The sequence below is a fragment of the Rhinolophus hipposideros genome, assembly GCF_964194185.1.
Source record: "Rhinolophus hipposideros genome assembly, chromosome: 11".
NCBI lineage: Eukaryota > Metazoa > Chordata > Mammalia > Chiroptera > Rhinolophidae > Rhinolophus > Rhinolophus hipposideros.
The window spans coordinates 30,948,597-30,973,757 of NC_138057.1; the positions used below are offsets into that span (position 1 = coordinate 30,948,597).

The 25,161-nt window shown below is 35.2% G+C and overlaps 1 protein-coding gene across 4 annotated transcripts in view; it reads right to left on the reverse strand.

Moving 5' to 3' along the window:
• Positions 1-25,161, reverse strand: part of RIC1 (RIC1 homolog, RAB6A GEF complex partner 1) — a 98,204-nt gene that overhangs the window by 46,543 nt on the left and 26,500 nt on the right. For 3 of the 4 annotated variants that reach the window (XM_081067219.1, XM_081067221.1, XM_081067220.1), the window contains exons 3-4: positions 11,109-11,188; positions 800-907 (exon numbers count right to left, since the gene is read on the reverse strand). In XM_081067219.1, coding sequence (XP_080923345.1) covers positions 800-907; positions 11,109-11,188 — 188 coding nt within the window. The remainder of the gene's footprint in view (positions 1-799; positions 908-11,108; positions 11,189-25,161) is intronic. The other variant, XM_081067222.1, reaches the window with a different exon arrangement.

Here is a 25,161-nt window from a genome sequence, read left to right on the forward strand (position 1 = left end):
AGAGCCCACTGGCCCATGTGGGAATTGAACCGGCAGCCTTCGGAGTTAGGAGCATGGAGCTCTAACCGCCTGAGCCACCGGGCCGGCCCAGCAAAAATTTCTTGGGGCTTCAACTTTAACTCTGGATTCAGTTAAAAATAGCTCTTTATTTAAAAATAATAAAATAAACAAAAATAAATACTGTAAAAACTTGAAGTTAAAAACACACTTTTGACAAGACCCACACATTAGAGACAACTAAACTGTCAAATGTGAAGCAATTAAGGAAATAAAGCCAAATTACAGGTACAATCATTTACTTTTTCTACCAGTGGATGTAAAAATAATTTTTGATATTTTGGTATCCTGGCCTTCATATCACAAAACTTTTATTCACTTTTAGACCTAAAAGCTCAATTTTCTTCCAGAGTGTACATATATACTTCCCCCAAACAGCTATAGAAACAAAGGCACTTTCTCTTTTTCCCAAATTGTGTGAGTTTTATCTGTATCTTTTTTAAGTAGCATGGACTATGTCATATCATTCAAATAATTCTAGATCTTACCAAAAAAATACAAATTTCTAAAATAAAATTACAGTTGGCATACCCAATTTATGGGCTTTATTCTATAATTTAAGATAATAATGTACCATCTGTAAAATTTCACATTTTTTTAAGGGTTAATCAAACATTTCTAGGGCTAAAAAAAATTATCCTCAATGAAATGAAATCAACTTTTTTATTGGTCATATGATTAACCAACCACATTGCATAGTGTCATCACAAAATGTTACATTTAACCAAAATACAGTAAGTACCTCATGATGGGTGCTTGCAAATCAAGTACTTTCCTCATCTCTAAATTTAACGCTGGAGTACACTGTTCTTCCTTAAAATGGGGTGTCCCCTTCATTTGTGGACTTCCTCTAAAAAAATAGTAAATATATAGAATTAGAGAGAAAGAAATTGAATTCACATTCACTTTGTGACTAATATATATATCCAATAAACTTAACCAGACTTACAAATCAGGTGTTGATTCTTTAGGTTCTCAAATGAAAAACAGACCTAAATTCCATTACAGCAGACATAATCTATTTACCAATCAGAAATAAATGTATTTGACCAATGCAACTTGTGTTGGGGAGGTGGGAGTGAAGGGAGAAGAGCAACAGAACAAACACTTAAAAGTGAACTCTCATGAGAACCAAAACACATTTTGTTTAAATTGACTGACAGCCCTTCTTGAGTTGGGCAACTATGGAAGATATATACCATTCTAATATAGTACATGTCTGAAGTGATCCAAATCCTCACCTCATCTTACCTTAACTTACTCTGCACCTCATTCTTCATTTCTATCCTTTGGGTAGGCATATAATTAAGGTCAGATTCAGGGATGCAAGTAGGAGATGTTTACATAAAAACTGTTAATAAATAGCAAAACAGCTAACTTTAAAAACTCTGTGGCATTAAACAGCTACAACTAGAGTGGCTGGATCAGTGTCAACATAACTAAGCTATCACATGCAGCCACTCAAAAGGACTATAAAGTTGTTCTGGAATCTTTATCTCCACATGGCATAGGACCATCTTTCTCAATGTCTGAGCTGGAATTTAATAGCTATCTGTCTCTTCTCTTACTATCAGTTACTCTTGGCAACAATTAGCCTGCCTACCTCATCTCTACCCCGCCAGTCACCTACAATCCTGGAAACCAATCTGTCAATACTATTAAAATTATGTGTAAAGAACCTAAGAGCAATAGTTTACAAGGTTCTTGCTTTATGAAAATTATTTTGATGCTCAGAAAGCTTTCTGCTTACTTTTTAGTTTTAGATTATTTTCCATATAGAAGCAATCTAGTGACTGATTTTGTTTCCTTAACATACTAATGAAGTTCTCCATTTTTTTCCAAAGTAATTTTTTTTTTAATTGGGGAACACTGTGTTTTTCAGGGCCCATCAGCTCAAAATCATTGTCCTTCAATCTAGTTGTGGAGGGCACAGCTCAGCTCCAAGTCCAGTTGCCATTTTCAATCTTTAGTTGCAGGGGGCGCAGCCCACCATCCCATGAGGGAATTGAACCGGCAATCTTCTTGTTGAGAGCTTGCGCTCTAACCAACTGAGCCATCGGCCGCCCCTTTTGTTGTTGTTTTAATTAGACATTTGTCTGAGATTGTTAATTATCATATCCTCAGAGTTTTTGTTCCCCACATTGTCTATTTCCTTTGAGTTTCCCTTTTTTTCTGTTGTGTCTCTTACATTGGTAACTTTCCTAAGATGCCTAACAATCCTTGGCTGTTTGGTCATGTTTAACAGGTTAACAAGAACAAACTAATTATAAACTCTGTCTTCAAGTTGGGCTTTTCAACTGGCGAACTTCAGGTTAGTAGTTGGCATTTTTGTTGAGGTCTTAAAATATTAGGACCTTTTGAGTCATTTTTCTGGAGAGGTTTAACTTCCCCAAGGATTCCTCAATCCTGCCTGAGTTATCTATGCACAGAATCCAGAAGTCTGAAGCCACGCAGGGGAAAAGGCCTGACGTGCTACTGTTCAGCATCACAAATTTCACTGAATCCCCATCTTTACTTCAGCACCTCACCCTGGTCCTGCTGTGTTTGGAAGCCTCTGGTTTAATTGACAATACATTTCCTATCTACTGTGAGGTGGGAACAAGCAATCCTTATCCCTTATTCAGAGTTTCAAATAATCCCGTTTGTGGCCCCTGCATCATCCCTGTATTCTGTCTATATTCTGTGGTACGGTATTAATGCATTTAATTCCTGAGTCTTTCCATTGTTCTGCAGCTCAAACAAGTTGCTTTTCATTAGTACCATGTAGTAAGGTGTGATAGTCTTCCTATTAAGTCATTTATTCTTTCTTTCTCATCCAATTTTTAGCTCAAGAGTTAGAGATGCCTCTAGCTTTCATTGAAGATGGAAACAGTATTTCAACGCTTTGTTCTGCTGGTTATTTTCAAGAGAAAAGATGGAAACCTCATTACCCAACTGAAAACCCTCTATTTTCCTTTATATAAATACTCTCATTTATTAAAGTTAAAATAAAGTATTATAAGAATTTTAAAACAAATTTAAATAAATCCTAACTTTCCAATGACTTCCATTATAAAAATCAGAGATAAATTTTACAGGTAAGATTCCATCCCCTTCTGCAAACATATTAATTAGAATGCAGTAAACTGTTAAAAATTACAATAAAAACCCCTAACTTTCTGATAAAAAATATTACTACTTATAGTTCAATAATAATTTAAGAGTATAGCATCACATATTTGGAAAGGGTTCATGGAAGATGGGGCTAGAAGTATAAATTAAACCCAGATTATGAAGAGCAAAATAAAACTCTCAAACTGGCTTACTTACATTTTTTCTACTTTCTCATGATATTGGACTTGATATTATAATCCCAAATAAACATACAAAAGTTTAGAGATGTGGAGAAGAGAATGGCATTTGAAATTAGAGATACCTGGGTCCCAAGCCAGGTTCTATTTTTTATTGGCAATGACTTTGGAAAAACTGCTTTCTGAGTTACTTTCTATGTTTTTGTATATCTATAAAATGAGAAAATTAGTTAGTGGGTTCTTACCGTGTTTCCCTGAAAATAAGACCTAGCTGGACGCTCTAATGCGTCTTTTGAAGCAAAAAATAATATAAGACCCAGTCTTATTTTATTATAAGACTGGGTATAATAATATAATATGATATAATAATGCTGGGTTTTATATTTTTGCTCCAAAAGATGCATTAGAGCTGATGGTCCGGCTAGGTCTTATTTTCGGGGAAACAGAGTAGTAAGCTGCAGTTGTTATTGTTGTCAAGGTTGCCTTTTGAATGATTAAACATAACCTGCTTCCACTGGATATTTAAGACAACTTAAGTGTTCAAAAAAGAAGGGAATTCAAGAAATGGTAGGTTCAGTGTGCTAGAGAAGGGGGAAAGTAGGTTCTAAATGCTAGGCGAGGGCTCTTGATTTTGTGGGGACTAGAGAGAAACCAAAGTTTATGAGATAAGGAATTAATATCCTGAATATATAGAGAACTCCTAAAAGGCAACATCAAAAACAAAACCACCTGTTTCAAAAACGGCAAAGGACTCAAACAGACATTTCTCCAAAGATGTACAAATGACCAATAAGCACATGAGAAGACACTCAACATCACCAATCACTGGGAAAATGCAAATCAAAACTAAGTAAGACATACCACCTCACACCCACTAGGATGGCTACTACAAAAACCAACCAAACAAACAAACAAAAAAACCAAACAAACAAAAACAAAACAACTCCAGAAAATAACAAATGTTGGTAAGGACACGGAGAAATTAGAGCCCTATGCACTGTTGCTGGGAACGTGAAATGATACAACAGCTGAGGAAAACAATATGGCAGTTCTTAAAAAAATTAAAAATAGAATTACCATATGATACAGCAATTCCACTTTGGGTATAAACGCAAAGGAACTGAAATCAGGGTCTCAAAGAGACATCTAAGTACCTACGTTCATAGCAACATTGTTTACAATAGATAAAATGTGGAAGCAACCCAAGTGCCCATCAACAGAGGAATGGAGAAAGCAAAATGTAGTACGTACAATGAAATATTATTCAATCTTAAAAAAGGAAGGAAATTTTGACATATGCTACAAAATAGGTGAACCTTGAACGCATTATGCTAAGTGACATAAGCCAGTCACAAAAAGATGGAACACTGTATGATTCCACTTAAATGAAATATGACTGTACACCTCAAAAATGGTTATAATGATAACCATTTTATAAAGTTATGTGTTATTTTACCATTTAAAAAATGGAAATAAAAAAGTTTACTGTTGGGATCTTTCTGAAATAATATTATTCCAGAAAGTACTGACGTGTAATGTTAGTGTTTTTGTATATATTTAGAGTTCAGGTGTTGAAATGACATAGAATAAAACTAACTCAAATTTTAAGGTTTCTGAGACAAGAATCACATCATCAACTCTGTTTTGAAAAACAAATCTGGTATCAATGCATAGGATAGACTTCAGTATATAGGAGAAAGAGACTAGAGGAAAAGTTAGTAATTAAGCTTTTTAAGGGCCAAGGAGAGGCCATGAGAGCCCCAAATAAAATAAGTGAGAATAAAATAGACAACTTCTAGAGACACTAGAGAGTTGTAACCAATCAATACAACTTGAATACCAAACAAATACGAGAAGTGAAGAAACAAATTATAAAGTTTTCAACCTCATACAACTGTATAAAAGATCACAGAAACTACAATAAATTTTAGAAAAGCAATAGCATGTTTGGGTTGGTAGAGAAGAAATGAGTTAGGTTTAGACATGATGAATCTGAGACTGCCTACAGGAACTTCTAAATGAGTTAATCCTTGAAAGGTGGGCCTGAAGCTCAAGAAAAGTCGTACACATTAAGGAAACATATCTGGACCTCAGCCACATATACCGAATAATTAAAACAAAGACGAGAAGAGAACTCAGAACAAAACTCTAGGGAACATGAAAGCATTATTTTAGGTACTATCTAGTAATTTCAGATGTTGATTTAAACCTAATGACATTTTTTATGAAGCAGATGGCATTAACTCCATTTTTCAGATGAGTAAAATAAAACATAAAAAGAAAGCAAATGATTAATCCTGAAAGCTAAGGAAAGCCACTGAAAAGTTTTATGTAGGGAAATAGCATGCAAATTTTGTTAAATTTCATTTAGGTGAAAACTGTAAAATATGGTTTAAGAAGATATTACAACAATCTAGGAGAAAAGTGAGTGACAAAACCCAAACTAGTGTTGCTAGGAATTAGGTAGAGGGCAGAGGCATGAGGGACACATACAAGGTACATAACACAGAATATATAAAAGGTAGAATATAGTGGAGTTGAAAGACTGTTGGAGTTACTAAGCAGGAAGAGAAAACAAACTCAAAGTAAATGGTATTATTTACAGAAAAAGGGAATTAGCCATAGTTGTTTCCAGGATTAATTTACTTAAAAATAAGTATGTACTTTTTCATCTTTACACTTAATAAAAAAGCTTTTTGTTTACATTATCACACGTCCAAACAGCCTTCAGTATAAGAACAATGTGTAGAATTCTCTGGATTGGTCAGATCTTTTAACACTTCTATCATTCTTTGGATTCAGGTGCCAGTCTTAAAGTGTGGTCAGTCAACAGGAGAGTAGTTTCACTGCCCAGAATTTATATAATTACATCCCTAACAATCTTATTCATGAGTGCTCATGCAATTATGATGTAAGACAATGCGCACATGAAATATAGAAAGTTCAGCAGCTAAAGTTTACACATGTACATTTATAGAATACATACATATTGAAATCATAAGACCAAGGAAATAAAAAATGTTAGGATAATACTTTGTTCAGTTCATAAACTGAACTTAAAACAAAGTATAATTTTAGAAATAACTTTCTAAACCCATAAGGGAAAAGGAAAAACAGTTCAAGTTTATTCTCCAGAAAACTAACACTCCAAAAACTTACTAGCAAAAAAAAAAAAAAAAAAAAGTTGAGGGAAACTTTCACATCTGTAACTAATTCAAACATCTCCTCTAAATTAGATGTAATTTAGTAAATGTGTCTGGAGTTTTGAAAGGGTAAGTTGTGTTGAGGTTAGACACTGCAAACCTTGATTATTCTTTTCTTGTTTCCCACCAAGCACTAATTCATTTACAATCTGCTAAAGTCTCACAATCTAATGAAATATGTTGGGAGTGGGGGCATGAGGAGTGGGAGATTTGAGTTTTGATAGTTGTTTTTGAGTCATTTTTTTCAGTGGAGATAATATCTGTATATTTAATATGTGATAATCAAATGCACTAAATTTTAATACGGTAACTTTTTTTTTTTTTAAAGAATTTTGGCATCAATAGGTCGGTCTCTGACCAAAAAGAGGTTAATAGCAAGAGTGGAAAGATAGAAAGAATGGGGAGGAAACTTTGCTTTCAACAACGTATACGTGATGATGACATATTTGTTGAAATTATTTTTATCATGGTAAAATAAATGAGTTGCAGTTTCAAGATCTACTAAACTCATATTTAAACATAAACACATGAACATATTCTAAAGTTAAACACAAATTATTTCTGATTTACCCCTGTCAGCTTCCTTCATAAATTTCACTGCAAGTTCCAAGACATAAAATAAAAAGCCAAGAAGACCTTCAGTGGAGAAGTCTGTCCATTGGTCTGTGTAACTAATACGAAGGGATAGTTTAATATAGAATGGAATTTATGATGACAATAGATAAAAGTGAAGCATTTATTAATCAAAGGATAAATGAACTTTGAAGCATAAAAAGTCATTTAATAAGACTGCTATCATTATTAAAAGCTGACTCGCAACACCAACAGGCAGGATGCTGGAAACACTATGTGGAAACTATGGAAGATCAAGGGGCATCTGACCTGTTCTCAGGCGGAGAGTAATGGAAAACGATATGCAGTCTGAGCTTAAGATGCTGTCACATAATACAGGGAAGCTGAGATACTCTAGAAAAGCTCATGTGATGAACTCATAAGATTTAGAGTATAGAAACAAGAGACAATAGAGTTTCTATAATTGAGAAGAGGACTACTAATGGCCTCAATTATGGTGCCTCCATTCATCAGGACTATTATAAGCCAATCCAGATCACTTTTTGTTGTTATTTTTTTGATTCCCGATTCCCCAAATAAATCCCAAAGTAGTACATGGCTAGATGGGCATAAACACAGTTGAGGCAATACAGTACTGGTGGTTAAGAGCACAAACTTTGAAGCTACAATGCTAAAGTCTGACTCCTGGCTATGCCACTGACTATGAATGAGTTACTTGGCCTGGCCTCTCTATGTTGCAGTTGGTATAATAATTGTACCTAACTACCTCATAAAGTTGCTACAGGGATTGAATGAGTTTGAAAAAGTGCTTATGGAGACACTAGGATTAAAGCACTATTTTTGATTTTGAAAAAAAAAAAGCTTAGAACAGCATCGTGAATTGCATACATGTTTACAATGACACAGTAAACATTTTTTAAAACTCTCCTCAAACCTATGTAGGAGCCACTATTTTCCAGGTTTTAAAAATTTGAACTCGTATAATTCTCCAAATAATTGAAGAAGAAAATATTTTTATTCCAATTTTACAGAAAAACTAAGAAACTTATTGGACAACTAACCCAACTAGAAAATAGTCCGGGCACACAAATACACAACAGGCTGACTCTAATCTACTCTGCAAAACTGTTTCCCTATAAGAGACTTTTTAAAAAAAATGTAGCAGTCACTAGAAGTTGAACTCTGGGAAAAAAGTACATTATTATCAACTCAAATATAAAAAAGCTAAAAATCGCTTACTATGTAATATATACATAACTTATGTAATGTGTAAAATCACTTTACATATATAAAATCACTTACTAGAAATGAAGTAAAAATTTGGTGAAGGAAAAAATATATTAATGATAACAGCAACTGTCCTTTATTAATTTTCCCATGAGACAGGCACTCAGCTAAACATTTGATACATGATCTCATTTAGTCCTATGACATAATTAGTACTGTTACCTTATTTGGAGGTATTAAATAACTTAATAGAAGTCATACCACTGAAAAGAGGCAGAGCTGATATTCAATTCCAGGTCTATCTGATGCAAAACCCTATTCCTTTAACCACTGATATTCAATGCTGCTCTAAAGTTATACACATTTTATTGAGCTCATGTATTAAAACCCAAATCTTCAATAAAATATATGGAAGAACACTCAAAAAAAATAATGCTCTTTATGAGTTCTTTAGCCTACTGCACAGTCAAAAACAGCAAAATTCATCAACTAAAATTAAGTTGCAGCCCCTGGAGTCTTAGAATCAGAAGGCAAGAAACTTTTTAAAAAAACTTTTCTGGAATACAAAAAGCGATTCTCAAAATACTAATCCAAAACACTGTAAACATGTAAATCATGTTAGTTGAGTTGAAATACATAAAATGGTATTTTTGACTGTTTCAAGACATGTTATTTCCCTACCCAGCCTACCTATAGTAGTATAAATTAATCCAGTGAGGTTCAGATGATGCTGATTATTGCTTCTTACTTATAGAAGCATGTCTATGTAAACTGTGCAATATAAGGGGTTTATATGTAGTTCAAAATGCAGTAAATCATATTTTAGACACTGATTACAACAGTTCTTCAAAAGGCTCACAATATTATCACACAGAATGAAAAAAATAGTAAGTTTTATATTACCCATAAAATTGAATTTAAAATTTTTAAATACATCAATTACCTATCACAATGTCCATACCATTTTAACAGTATAATTGATATGCCAAAAGGGTTTTTCCATTAAAGATTTTTGTTGAAAAAAAGTCAAATTAAATTCCATCATCAAAAGAATTTCTGTACTTTACAAAAGATTTCCAAAACTCAGGATTAACACCTCAATTAACATTATATTTATTATAAAAAAAAGTGACTACGTCATCAAGAAAATCTAGTATTTCCTTAAAATCTATGATAAAGGAATCTGAGCTACATCCTACATGGCGAACGTTAGCTTTTCCCAAAGTGTATTCTCAAGAATATTAACAAGTGTTATTTAAAGAATCTTTCATAACACCATTTTTAAATAAAATTGTGGCTTTTTTAGATTTTTCAAATAAGTGAATTTTTTTACCACAATATAATGAATGTATGCATATCAAAAATTTTGGAAAACTCAAGAGTCAAAAGATGAAAAACACTACAGTTCTACTATTTAGGAGCAATTACTATAAATAACCCTATATAAATATATTTATAGATATATTTCTTGCTTTTTTTCTTTAGATGACTTTTGGTTTTTTTTTGTTTTGTTTTACAAAGTTGTGGTCCTATTACATATATAATTTTGTGTGACGTTTCTTCACTTTGCATTATAATATGATCAGATTTTCAAGTTTATAAAATATTTGAGACATTATATTTAATGACTGCTTATTATTTGAGAAGAATATACCAAGTTGACTTACAAACCAATTCTCTATTATACCTTGTGTAAATCTACTAGCAGAAGTATACAAGAACATATTTTACTATTCCAGAAAGTACTGATGATTAAAAAAAACTATTTTATATACTGAAATGTGTAGGTTTTTAAAAAAATAATTGTATTTAATGTTTTGAGTTACCGTTTAGTTTGAGTCACTAATTAACAAGTTTCTTGTGTTTGTTAGTTGTTATATTTCCTCTTATGAGGTTTCTTTTCCCTATCTATCTTTTGAAATCTTTGTATTTCTTAGCAATTTATGTTTGACTCCTTTATAAAAAGTAGTAAGCCTTGTTTCTAGGTGCTACAAAATTTTTCCTCAGTTTGTTCCTTGCCCTTTTGTTCTTTTTTTCCCTGTTAATTCTCAGAAATTTAAATATTCACATAATGAAATCTATTTTCCCTTTAATTTCTTAAATACCTAATAAACTTTGGCCATCTTCTCCCATGTAGAAATGTAACATTCATTTATATTTTCATACAGCTTTAATGGCTTGATCTTTTTTCAAAAAGATGTTATGCTTTAAAATTATATGTTCTCTTATTTCAAAAGTTCTTTCAATAAAATGTGCCTTTATTTCAAAAGAAAGGCCAAAAAAAAAGTAAGGGGGAGAAAAACTATGAAAAATATACAGGAAAACATAGTTTAAAGACCAAAAGTCCGTGGTCCCTCAAATTCTAACCACTGTTTGGAGTACATACTTCTTCTATCCATATACAAAAAAATATACAAGAAAAAGTGCCTTTTCAGTTTCCTGACATTTCACCTCTTCCCTTCATGATCTCGTAGGTCCTCCCTGACAAGGACTTACAAATGCTAGATCTGTAGTATATTAACAATAATTCCGAATGTCCAAGAAGGAATATAGTACATTCATGCAAGATTCTCAGACTTATTTAGTTACAGAATTCTTTATTCAAGTAATGACAGTTCAAAGACCTGGTAATTTTTGAAACACTGTTTTGAAATGCTGGTTTAGCTTATTTTAATCATTTCAGACAATCCAGACTGTAATGTTTTGGTGAATATAAAGTATGCAAACCAAATATTAAAAGAATGAAAGACAAACTTACTTGGGATACACTGGTTCATAAAGGTACTTGTCCTCTCTTGTAGATGTAATATGAAAAAACAAGATGTAGCCATTTGCTGTCTGAAAGATAAATTTTATTTACCATAAATTAAAGGGTAAGTCTATGACTGCAACCCTAAATTGATTATACATAGTCTTACTTTGAAAACACGTCACTTTTAATTTTAAGAAACCTCTTTTGAAGAGCTATAGTTTAATTATACAAATAAAAAAATGACTTCATTTTAATATAACTCATCTTGTTTAAGAATCCAGAGGATTTCTTATATATTTTGAAAATTATTTCAGACATGTCATTGAAATCAATAGTTCATACTATATTATAGAACTTAATATTCTAAAATTGTATTATTCAATAATAGATGATTATTTTACAAAATATACAGAACTTCTGGCAAATAAATATGGCAAATAATTTTCCAAGTTTTTAAAGCAACAATGTTGCCAAATAGTACATAACAGTATGATGCAATTCTTGACTCTACTCAAAGTTTGTATAACTTCAGAATGACACAGTTATATATTTCAAAATCAATAAGCTGACCTCTCACTTACTATAAAATATACCCTAAGACACAGTAGGAAAACAGAGGAAACCTTCAATTTCCAAAATTTGAACATTAGCTAATTTATCTAAGTTAACAAAATTTTTAAAAATTATAATTGTATTAAAACAAATAATGCCATTATATGATCATGGCATACATCCATCACTCTAAAGCTCAAACAACCATTTTACATTTATATAAATATAGAAAATATTTACCTATTTCTAACCAAACATTTTCACACATAACAGAGTGAAGTGACAAATATTTTGCCCAAACTATTATACTAATACTGAATTCTTATCATTTTAGAAGCAGGTGGGCTTTTGCCCAAAGTAGAACCAAAGAAAACTGAAAAAAAAAACCTATTCAAGGTTTCAAATTTATTCCCAGTATTGGATTTCTGTTTTTTTACTTAAAGGAATGCCAGAGAAAACACTCCCTTAATTTCTTTAGCAAAGCCAGTTTTTTCGTTTTTAACTGTAAACTTTACTATTTCACAATGAATCCCAAAACTCTAGTCCAACATATTGACATACAAAAGAAAAAAGGCTAAGATTCCTTCAAGTAAGATGATCATTCTAATTCTTCATGTGCAATTTTATATTCTTCTAATGTGGAGAATATGGGGTCAAAAGGAAAATGAATTTACATCAAACCATATCAAGTTTCACAGACATCATGACCCGTATGCAGGTTAGTGACTATTTAAAATTTGTAAACTCTACTGTTATATAGGCTAGCAAAGTAAAATAATATGTTCTAGTACTTAGGCGAATATCAGTCACTCAAGGTCAAAAGTTCAACATTTCAGAGTACCAAATGCTAATAATACACTTGGAATTTTAGCAAGTGCTTAGAAGACTATAATGCCAGGAAAAATATAGCATCATTTTGCACCAGCATTTAGAAATCTTATATACACATTATACTAGATGAAATTACAAATAATGGTTTGACTTATTACTATGTCAATATCAACCAAATTTACTGAGTATATGGCTTTGCATGTATGCTACATATTTCCAGATCCCAATGACATATGTCATTTATATTTTCATACACAGTCCTCCTGCCTTAGAACAATCTTAAACGTTTTGGTAATAAATAATCACCCTTAAAAAGTAGCATATTATAATTATACAAAATCTGTTTATTCAGTGTTATGATGGCCCTTCTCTTCCTACCCCCAAATACTGCAAATATGCATATAACTATTGCTTAATCTGTAGGCAATAATCCTAGCAACAATCATAGTACATTCTTCTCCTCTGCATACACACAAACACACACACACACACACACACACACACACACACACACACAAACCCAAACTATTTTTTCCAAGTAAATAAAAAAACAAAACAAAGAGTTCTCTTTCCTGATATCATCCCGTATCTGTATTTTTTTCTGTCTCCAAGGCACACTACTAGAATTTGTGGCTTTAATCACAGAGGCCCAACAATTTCTGTAGGCAACTTAAAAAGTTTTCATGTCCCTTTCTTTTGTATATCCATGAATTAGGGTCATAAATACATAATGATAAAGCCTATAAAGAGGATAAAAGAAGAAAATCACTAACTACTTAAATAGAGGATGGAACAGATAGACTTGTCTCTAATAATGCGACTTAGAAGAAAAAGAACTACAAACAATATTTTAAAAGGACATTAGTAATTCATAAAAATTCAGTCAGAGAGGTGTGAATATTGAAGTTTAACATTTTTTTGAATTGCAAATCTTGCAATGAAGATTTGAAAAACGATGCAAACAACCTCAGCTAATTCCACATTTTAAAAAGAAGAGTTTAAAATCTGGGGTGGTTATTAATGTTATTATTATTAATTGCTTGTTTGCATTTTGCTTTGGTGATCATTTGGGAAGTTCTCCCTTCCTACCCCAAATTAAATATGTTTTAAATATTATTTTATGATTGAAGCTTTACATATATACTATAAAGAGTAATTTTCTGCAAACAGGAAGACTTTAAATCCCACTGTGTCATGAGACAAATCAACAACTGTTAAATATAACTAACACTTAACCTGTAGGCAACAATCCTAATACCTTCCACTACCATCATCCAATGGTTGTATGTACATGAATTCACCAGATACTTCAGAATTTCAACTCATAATGCATTTCTCCTTTCAGATATACCATTTTTATTATAAAGAATAGAACAGATTTATGCATCTAGCTCCAATGACCTAAATGATGCATCACAAAGATTTCTATAATAATTTAAAGATAAGGACTTGATTTAGAGAAGTATCTTCTATCCTAACATACCGTCATGTCAGGTTTCAAATAAGGCTGAAATAACATACTAGTACTTTTTAGTTCTTTACACTGCTTAGCAAATGGTGGTTTCTGTTTTCAGCTTTACTTCTTTATTATACATGTTCAAACACATAAATTTAATCACCCCAATTCATACAAGATAATGATCTAACATTTTTCTATGATCTTTCAGACTTTGTATATTCACATATGAATGTATTTAAATGCAAAATTATAAAATCAGTTGTAAATCACATACACTCTCAAAAATAGGGGATGACTATCTTTTGACATTACTCATCAAAATTATTATCCCTAATATTATCACACTCTTTTATACCAGAGGACTAATTTCAAAAAAACACACAAAAAAACTTGATAGTAGTGGGGAATAATTAGCTCTCAATTGAGTACTATTCAGCCCTGCAATACAAAGCACAAAACAAGACATGAACATATTAAACTGTCTCAAGTAACATAACTACAGCCCAGAACAAAGCTCAAGACTTACAGGATCACAAAAATATTCAGCACACAACAAAGTAAAATCACAATGTCTGACATCCAATCAAAGATTACCACACATGCAGATAGGCAAAAAAACTCAAGACACAATAAGGAGAAAAATGGACCAATCAAAAATGATCCAGAGAACAGACACAGCCAAGATGGCACAGTAGGTAAACACTGTGTTTACCTACACATCAACATTACAACTAACCATTATCGAGATTTGCCTAAAATCAAGCTGAACTGAAGCCTTTCAACTAAGGACTTGCAGAAAAAGCCACCCCCAGACTGGTAGGAAGGTCAGACATGTGGAATGGGCTGGTCCCACACCCACATGTGACCATTAAAGATCAGGAGGGCTATTTCAGCTGTGGGGGTCCCCCCTACCCCCTAAAGGAACAAGAGATCCCAGCCCAACCCCAGCCCAGGGTTCCAGTGCCAGGAAGAGAAGTCCCATAATTTTTAGTTGTGAAAACCAGCAGAGACTGTGACTGAGTGAGACTGAACGAAGCTGCACTCACAGGTGCTCCTCTTAAAGGGACTGAGCGCAGACTTACCCACCAATGGAGTCACTGGCTCTGAGCTCCAGGGCTGGGGCAGCAGCTGGAAAGGCAGCAGGGATGTATGGTATGGAATTGTCTGGCTTAAGACTGGGGCTGGAGAGGCAGCTTTCTCCTGGATGGGGAAGCTGGTGGAGGCCATTGTTTCTTTGTTGAGCCCCTACTTCCTGGTGTGCGACACAGGCGGCTGCCATTTCTCAGTCTCCTCTGTTACTGTCCCCGCCCAACTTTCGGTTATACCCAGGCTGCTTTCAGTGGCTTTTTCATGTAGACCGCCTGCCTTGACTCAAGCTGCAGACTTACCTATTGCCTCTCAAAGGTTTGCGGAACGCAGACAATCAGCATCTGGCTTGAGAGTGTCCTGTGCCTCTGGCTGAGCTGTCCTAAGCGTGTACTAGCGGCAGCCAGCCTTGGTTCGGGGCTTGGCCTCTCAAGGCACTTCCAAGCACAGCACAGGGAGCAGCCATCTGTGGATTTCTTTCTGGCTCCCACTAGGTGGCCCCAGATGGGGCAGAGGCTGTGACTGATTTTGACCTACAGCAGATCCCCTCCAAGGTGGTCCTGGGGCTGGCACCCCTAATGGCCATCTTCAAAATGAGCTGGAGCATCACCCAGTCGTCGACAAGTACGACACATCCAGGAGGAGGATTGGGCAGGTACCAGAGTCCTGCTGAGGCAGATCCTGCTCCATAGGATCAGCCCCTGCACAACACCTCTTCCACTGTAGTCAAGGCCAGTCCTCACAACCAGTGCGCCCAAGGGTCAGTCCCTCCCATTGATCTGCAATTATCAACCAAGGCTCACCTACAAGAGGAGGGCGCACACAACCCACACAAGGGACACACCTGGAGTGCATGGCTCAGGTGACCAGAAAGACTGCACCACTGAACCCCACAGCACACCTACTATATAAGGCCACTCTACTAAAACCGGGAGACACAGAAGCCTACCTAATACATAGAAACAAACACAGGGAGGCAGCCAAAATGGGGAGACAAAGAAACATGTCTCAAATAAAAGAACAGAACAAAGCTCCAGAAAAAGAACTGGAAAGCGAAACGGAGATAAGCAATCTAACAGACACAGAGTTCCAAACTCTGGTTATAAGAATGCTCAATGATCTCAGGGAGAACTTTAACAGAGAGATAAGAAGCATAAAAATGGAGATGAAAACATAAAAAAGAACCAATCAGAAATAAAGGATACAATAATGGAAATAAGAATATATTACAGGGCATCAACAGTAGATTACATGAACCAGCAATGTAGAAGATGAGGTAGCAGAAAACCCCAACCAGAACAGCAAAAAGAAAAAAGAATCCAAAACATTGAGGGGAACATAAGGGGCCTCCAGGACAATAACAAGCATACCAACATTCACAGTGTAGGGGTACCAGGAGAAGAGACAGAAGAAAGTGAAAACCTATTTGAAAAAATAATGACAGAACACTTCCCTAAGATGATGAAGGAAATGGACATACCAGCCTAGGAAGCACAGAGTTCCAAACAAGATGAGCCCAAAGAGGCCCACACCAAGACACACCATAGTTAAAATGCCAAAGGTTAAAGACAAAGAGAGAATCTTAAAAGCAGCAAGAGAAAAGCAGTTAGTTACCTACAAGGGAGCCTCCATAAGACTGGCAGCTGATTTCGCAAAAACTGCAGGCATGAAGGGAATGGCAGGAAATATTGGCAAGTGATGAAAAACAACAACATACAACCAAGACTGCTCTACCCAGCAAGACTGTCATTTAGAATTGAAGGACAGATGAGGAGCTTCTCAGACAAGAAAAAGCTGAAGGAATTCATCACCACCAAACCAGTATTACAAGAACTCTGAGAGGGACTCCTTTAAGATGAGAGGGGGGTTAAGGATGAGTGAAAGGGGAAAGGATTAAGAAGCACAAACTGGGGCCTCCCCGGTGGCTCAGGTGGTTGGAACGCCATGTTCCTAATGCCCAGGTTGCCAGGTGGATTCCCACATGGGCCAGTGAGCTGCACCCTCTATAGCTAAGATTGTGAACAACGGCTCTCCCTGGAGCTGGGCTGCCATGAGCAGCCGGAGGTTGGTGTGGGCTGCTGTGTGCTGCCATGGGCTACCGTGTGCTGCCAGGAGGGGCTGGTGGCCAGCGTGTGTGGCTGGCAGCCAGCGTGAGCCAGTGAGAGCTGCCGTGAGCCGCTGACCTACGACCAACTGCCTCAGTTGGGGGGAGCACAAGGCTCATATACCAGCAGCATGGGCTAGCGAGCTGTGTCCTACACAACTAGACTGAGAAACAATGGCTTGAACCGGAGTGGGGGTGAGGGGAAGCGGAAGAAGGGGGGGCGTGAAGAAGTACAAATTGGTTGTTAAACAGTCGTCATGGGGATATAGGGTATAGCATAAGAAATATAGTCAATAACGTTGAAATAGCTAGGTATGATGCCAGATAGATACTAGATCTATCAGGGTGATATGATAGATGGGAATGGGGTTGGAGGCAGGGTGAAAAGTGTGAAAAAGGTGAAGGTATTAAAAAATACAAATTGACAGTTAATACAGTATGGGGAATATAATCAACAATGCTGTAAAGATCATGTAAGGTGTCAGATCAGGGGGGTCATGTCATAGCAGTGTCGATGCCTGACCAATGCGCTACACACCTGAAGAGCTGAAATAGAATAATATTAAATGTCAACTATAACTAAATATATAGATCTATATAGTCATGGGATGTGGAGTACAGCATAGGGAAGATAGTCGATGGGAATGTAATAGCTGTGTAAGATGTCAGAGGGGCAGTAGGTTGGGGAGTGGGTTATCACTTTACAAGGGGTTTAAATGTCTAACTATTACATTGTTTTGTACACCTGAAAGTAATAAAAATAAATTAAAAGAAAAAACAAAAAAAGAATAAGAATAAGACTGGAAGGACAACAACTTGAAGCTGAACGGCACCCTCCACAACTAAGATTGAAAGGACAATAACTTGACTTGGAAAAAAGGCCTGGAAGTACACACTGTTCCCCAATAAAGTCCTGTACCCCTCCCCCAATAAAAAAATCTTAAAAAGAAAAAGAATAAAGGAGTACTATGAATAACTTTATGACAATAAGTTTGCAACTTGGATGAAATGGACAAATTCTTTGAAAGACACCAACTGTCATAGCTCTCTGAAAATAAATAAGTACCTTGCATTAGACCTGTTATCTTTTAAAGAAATTGAAATTTCAATTAAAATCCTTCCCTCAAAGAAAACTCTAGGTTTGGATGGTATCACTAATGAATTCTACCAAATATCAAAAAAAAAAAAAATACTGATTCAACACAAACTCTTCTAGAAAACAAAAGTGAGGGAATACTTCCCATCTCACTTTATGAGAGCAGTATTACCCTCATACCAAAACGAGACAAAGACATAAGAAAAAAAACACAAAACTACAGGCCAATCCCTTATTAACATAGATGTCAAAGGTCTAAACAAAATTTTAGCAAATTAAATCTAACAATATGTTATCAGAATAAATCGTTAAGTAAATGGGGTTTATCCAGTAATGCAGGGTTAACATTCAAACATCAATAATGGAATTAGCTATATTAATAAACTAAAAGAAAAACAATGATAGTCTCAATAAATGTAGAAAATGCACTGACAAAATCCAACATAACATTCCTGATTAAAAACTGTCAATCAGCGAATGAGCAAGAGAGGGGAAATTTCCATAACTTGAAAAAGGGATCTACAAAATAGTTATAACAACATCATTCTTAATAGTAAAAGATTGAATGCTTTCCTCCTATCCAACACTGTACTGGACAGTTAAACTAGTACAATCAGGCAAGAAAAATAAATAAAAGGTATCAAGATTGAAAAGGAAAAAGTCAAACTGTCTTTTGTCGTCATCATCTATGCAGAAAATCTGGTGATATCTACAAAAAAACCCAAAAAACAAAAACTAGAATAGCATGGTTGCACGATGTAAGATCAATACAGAAAAATCAATCACATTTCTATATACTAGTAATGATCAGAAAATTAAATTATTGTTTTCAATATCAAAAATATGATATAGGAATAAATCTGGCAAAAGATGTGAAATGCCTATAAAATAACAAAATATTGCTGATATTCAAAGTATCTAAACAAATGAAGAAAGATATCTTGTTTATAGGTCAGAAGATTCAATATTGCTAATATGACAACTCTCCCCAAAGGATCCATATATTTAATGCAATTCCAATCAAAATCTCAGTAGGCATTTCTGTTGAAACTGACAAAGTGATTCCAAAATTCATATGAAAATAAAAGATCCTACAATAGTGAAAGCAACTTTGAAAAAAAAGAAAAAAGTTGGAAAACTAAGTGATTTCAAAACTACAAAGCTACAGTAATCAAAATGATGCTGTATTGACATAAAAATAGACAAATACATCATGGAACAGAACAGAGAATGCAGACCAAAACCGACATTTTTGTAGACAACTGATTTATGACAAAGATGCCAAAGAAATGCAGTATAGAAGGGATAACCTTTTCAACACATCGTGCTAGAACAATTGAATAGCAATATGCAAAAAGGGAACCTGGATTCAATCTTGCACCATATACAAAAATTAACTCAAAATACATGACACACCTAAATATAAAACCTAAACCATAAAACTTCACAAAGAAAACATAGGAAGAAGATATGAATCATAAAAGAACAAACTGATGAACTGGACTTAATCAAAATTAAGAACTTCATTCATTAAAAAAAACAGTTAAGGGCCGGCCCGGAGACTCAGGTGGCTGGAGCTCCGTGCTCTTAACTGGGAAGGCTGCCGGTTCGATTCCCACATGGGCCACTGGGCTCTCAACCACAAGGTTGCCAGTTCGATTCCTCGAGTCCCTCAAGGGATGGTGGGCAGCGCCCCCTGCAACTAAGATTGAACACGGCACCTTGAACTGCTGCTCAGCTCCCGGACAGCTCAGTTGGTTGGAGTGCATCCTCTCAACCACAAGGTTGCTGGTTTCGACTCCCACAAGGGATGGTGGGCTGTGCCCCTTGCAACTAGCAACGGCAACTGGACCTGGAGCTGAGCTGCGCCCTCCACAATTAAGACTGAAAGGACAACAACTTGAAGCTGAATGGCACCCTCCACAACTAAGATTGAAAGGACAACAACTTGACTTGGAAAAAAAAACAAAACAAAAAGAAGTCCTGGAAGTACACATTGTTCACCAATAAAGTCCTGTTCCCCTTCCCCAATGAAATCTTTAAAAAACAAAAACAAAAAAAACAAACAAAAAACAGTTAAGGGTATGAAAGGATTAGTCACACATATTAGAAAAATTCTTTCTAAAGCATATATGTAATAAAGGAATTGTATTCGAAATACATTATCATGTTTCCCCAAAAATAAGACCTAGCCATACAATCAGCTCTAATGCATCTTTTGGAGCAAAAATTAAAATAAGATCCGGTCTTATAAATTAGATATATAATATAGTAATATATTATATATAGTATAATATAGTAATATATATTATATATCTAATTTATAAGACCGGGTCTTATAGTAAAATTAAGACCCGGTATTATATTATATTCATTATATCATATCATATCATATCATATCATATCATATCATATATCATAAAGACCAGGTCTTATAGTAAAATAAGACCGGGTCTTATATTAATTTTTGCTCCAAAAGCTGCAATAGAGTTGATTGTCTGGCTAGGTCTTATTTTCAGGGAAACATGGCAAGAACTCTAGTAACCCAGCAATAAGAAAGCAAAGGACCCAATAAATAAAATGGGCAAATAATTTGAACACTTTATCAAAGATACATGCAAATAAACAAATGAAAGATGTTCAATATCCAATATTGCTAGTCATTAGAGAAATGCAAATTAAAACTATAATGAGGTACCACTACGTATCTGACAGAATGGCTAACATTCAAAAGGCATAACATACCATATGTTGACAAAGAGGACTCAGAACTCTCGTACACTGCCTGTGGGAATGTAAAATGGTATAAATACTTTGAAAAAAGTTTGTCATTTTCTCAAAAAGTTAAACATGCACCTAACCTTATGATTTAGCTGTTCCATTCTTGGGTATTTACCCAAGAGAAAAGAAAATATATGTCTATATAAGGATTTGTATGTAAATGTTCACAGGAGTTTTGGGATAGCCAAAAACAAGAAACAACTCAAATGTCCTCGACAAATGATTAGATAAATCACTTGTAAGATGGAATACTACTCAGAATGACTACTGATTCATGACAATATGCATAAAACTCAAAATAATTATGCCGAGTGAAAGAAACCAGAAATAAGAGTACATACTGTATGACTCCATTTATATAAAACTCTAGAAAGTGCAACCTAACCTGTAGTACAGAAAGCAAATCAGTGGTTGGTTTTGGAGGGAGAAGATGGATCATAGCAGGAGGGAGGAATTTAAAAAGAGCACAAGGAAATGTGGGGATGATGCATCTGTTCACCATCTTGATTGCAGCAATGGTTTCAAAACTTATCAGATGGTATATTTCAAATATTTGCAGTTTATTATATATCAAAACGTGGTTAGACTTATAGAAGAAACTTCTGCTCTCTTGAAAAGCTTATACCATTGTACAAAAATGCCTCCTCCAGCTGATGGAGAATCAGAGGTCACAAAGAAAACCAAAGTGGACAGCTCCAGCTGTGTGACGGAGGGCATCTTGGCCTGCCCAGCACCAGTGGGGCCGTCAGATGACAGAGGCAATATCAGTGATTGCAAGTGAGAACAGAAGAAAAACTGCTTGACCAAACCCAGGGCAAATCACAGAGTACACAAATGAGAGTACACAAATACTGTGTGTTTTGTTTTTTTAAGCCACTAACATTGGAAGATAATGATTGAATAAATAATAAATGTGAAAAACAGCAATCCTAACAAAAAGGAAAGATTTAAGGATGCAGAGCAAAATTCAGAGATCCAGAAGAATCATACAATAAACAGTTCTAAAACAGAGTTTGGACAGACCAAGGTGAACTGAAACAATGGGACAAGTGGGTGCAATGTGCAGTACTGCATTCCTCTGTAACTTGCTATCTTCCACTGTATCAGAGTACTCTGCTTTCGGCTGTCGTATGGCGATTCAACACATTAACATGCTGGGAGGGGAAAAAAATCACAATCAAACAATAGGAATTCTAAATCAAACTGACACTTTTCCCTTATTCCCAAATAAATTAGGTCGTAATTCCAGTTACAATAACTCTAAGGCTGTGGCAGGACAGACTGTATTTCCATTTCGCTGGGTGTGAAAGGATTACAAGGTAGCAGTGGAAAACAGAGTTGGAACAGCAGGGTGGCGCCAGATCCCAGGAGGCCCTGGATACTAGGCTGAGCACCTTGGAACACATTTTATATGCAATAGGAAGCCAATGAAAAGTTTGGAAATAAGAATAACATAAGAGTTATGTCTTAGCTATGCATAATTGAGATGCATTTCAAGTAGAGAAAAAATATAGCTAAAAGTTTTGTGTTCTAGGCTATCTAAACACAATACATAAAGGCCTGTACTAAGGGAATGGCCATGAGAATAAAAGGAAAAGGATAGCAATAAACTAGAGCCAAGACTTTGCAACATACTGGTGACAAGATGGGAATGCTGAATCAAAGGACTCCAGAGTTCTTTTTCCTATTATAAGCAATATTACAATAAAAATACTTAAACATATACCTAAATACAATGATATAGTCCTGGAAATGAGACAATAGTTAAAATTCATGTTAATGCTCCTTGTGCCTGGATATCTATTCATTGTCTAAAATTTAGAAAAACTTTAGGGATAATTATGGCCTGGTATCCTATCTACAAAAACGATATTCTACTTCTGATACGCAGAGAAAACATTCTCCCAAACACTGTGAACCAATTCTTAAAATGGTAAAAAATTTTTTTCCCCCACACCCCATTAAAAAACAGTGTCAGTGAGGTTTCAAGGTACAAGTTGATAAGGAGGTGACTGTAATTCTGTTAGTGACACAGAACTACAATTTTGGTTGTAACTGACCTGTCAGAGCACACAGTGAGGATGCCTGGGTGGGGGGGTCACACAGTAAGAAATTACATGGGGTAGCTGCTTTGCTTTTGATTTAATTTGCGGAAAGAGTTATGCTGTATTTCTACAGGTCATACAATTGTATATCCTTGCCTACATTCCTTCTATCAATGACTTTTTATAAAAGCAAGTTTCGAAGCATCAGCTTTATTCCGTAATAGAGAGTAGGATTAAACAACCATCCTAACAGTGAAAAGCAGAATCATTAAGAACTTAAAACTCTGGAACCAGGCTTCATGGATTAGAATTCTATTATCAACAATGTGCTCTTAGGTACATAGTATCTATGTAATCTTGGGCAGGTTACTTAACCTCTCTCTACCTCTGCTCAATTGTATGACTGGAATAATAAAATCACTTACATTTAGAGGACTGCTATGAAGAATAAATTAATTTTAATATACATAAAGCACTTACAATAGTGGCTAGCACACAGTAGACACTCCCAACATTTACTGCCGTGACTCTGAATCCTCAAGTAAATAGTTAATTCATAATCAATATATTTCATGTAAGAGGCTAAGAAAATTACAATACATTTGAGGAAAAGGACCATCAAAATTAGTAAAGCTTCACAATCCAAAGCTTTGGTTAGAACCAAGAAAGTTCACTAATCCAGTATCCATTCCATAATATACAATTCCTTACCGTTATTTTAAAATGAACCTTTTGGTATAAAGGGTTATTTGAAAGGAGTGACTGCCTTACTGAACAGATAATACAAAAATTATCAGTGACCCTTCCAAGTTATTTCCATATATATTAGTTCCACATTAAAATGTAAGAAATGAAAACGAAAAACAACCTCCTTCGAAGGCAGAGGCAAGTATCAAGTTGAACGGGTAGAAATGGCTTACTTTAAGTTAGCTTCTGGATTCTGGTAAGATGTAAAGACTGAGCCCACATTCCAAACCTTCTCCTTCTCAGAATACAATTACCAAGAAATAAAAATAAAAACATGTGCTGGATGAGTCTGGGGGATGCTGTCAGTCATCAAGATCTCCAAAGTTCTCTTGGAGGAGAACAGGTGCTGAGGGACCCAGCAGAAAGGAAGTTTTGCTTCGCCACTCCTTGAGGCTCTGGGCCAAGACCTGGTACTTCACAGTTCCCTAAGCATGTTTACAAAGCTGAAGCCCATGGCTCCCCTCAGAAAAGGGCTGAATGTGACTGATTCCGGAAGTGGACACTGACAGAGCTGCCCATGTGACAGTGATGACTTCAGCAAGTTTAGAGCAGAGGTTGTACTGGTGAATTGAACTGCTCCCAGACCTCATGGTCTGGAGAAGCCTTCAGCTTAAGGTGCTTCCACTTGGAGAAAACACCTGAGAGTTAGAGGAGACTCACCCTAAACTTAAACAGAGGACAAGAGTTTGTGAGCTGTCTGCCTCGGGCCTCGGCAAATTGCTATTTTAGCTAACATCTGCTGATTTGCATTGCCAGAGACCCACATGAAAGCCTGACCTCTAAGGGTGGTTAACAGAACACAACAAAGAAAAATACCACTTATATGGAAGCTCAGTAATTGTATAATGAGAGACCAAACTAAACAGCTAAAATATATGGATCCTACTAGTGAGTCCCAGAGATGAAAGAAGAGTGCAAGTACATTAAGGAAAAAATATTTAGGACTTTCAGGAGATAAATAAGAGATTTGGAGGACAAATTCAGGAGGTTTGCAAATAATGAGTGAAACAACAAAAAAGAATACAGGACAAGTCTTGTTCTAATCTTCTATTATTTAGAAAGTAACAGGAAAAAAAACCTCCCTAGCTACAGAGACATTTTAGTCTTCGTATTGAAAGGGCTGAGATTTGGGTTTAAATGGTGGTGAGGGGTATACAGAGGCAGCGGGAGACTATTTAATGAAAACACATATCTAGAGATAATAAGCAGAAATGACTAAATTTCAATCATAAAAAGAAAAATCAGAGGAAAAGAAAAGGTTGCCAGTGAAGGAATCAGATTAGCGCTAGACTTCTCATCATTAACACTAGAAACCAAAGGGCATTAAAACAGTATCTCATGGCCAGGGGAAAAAAAGA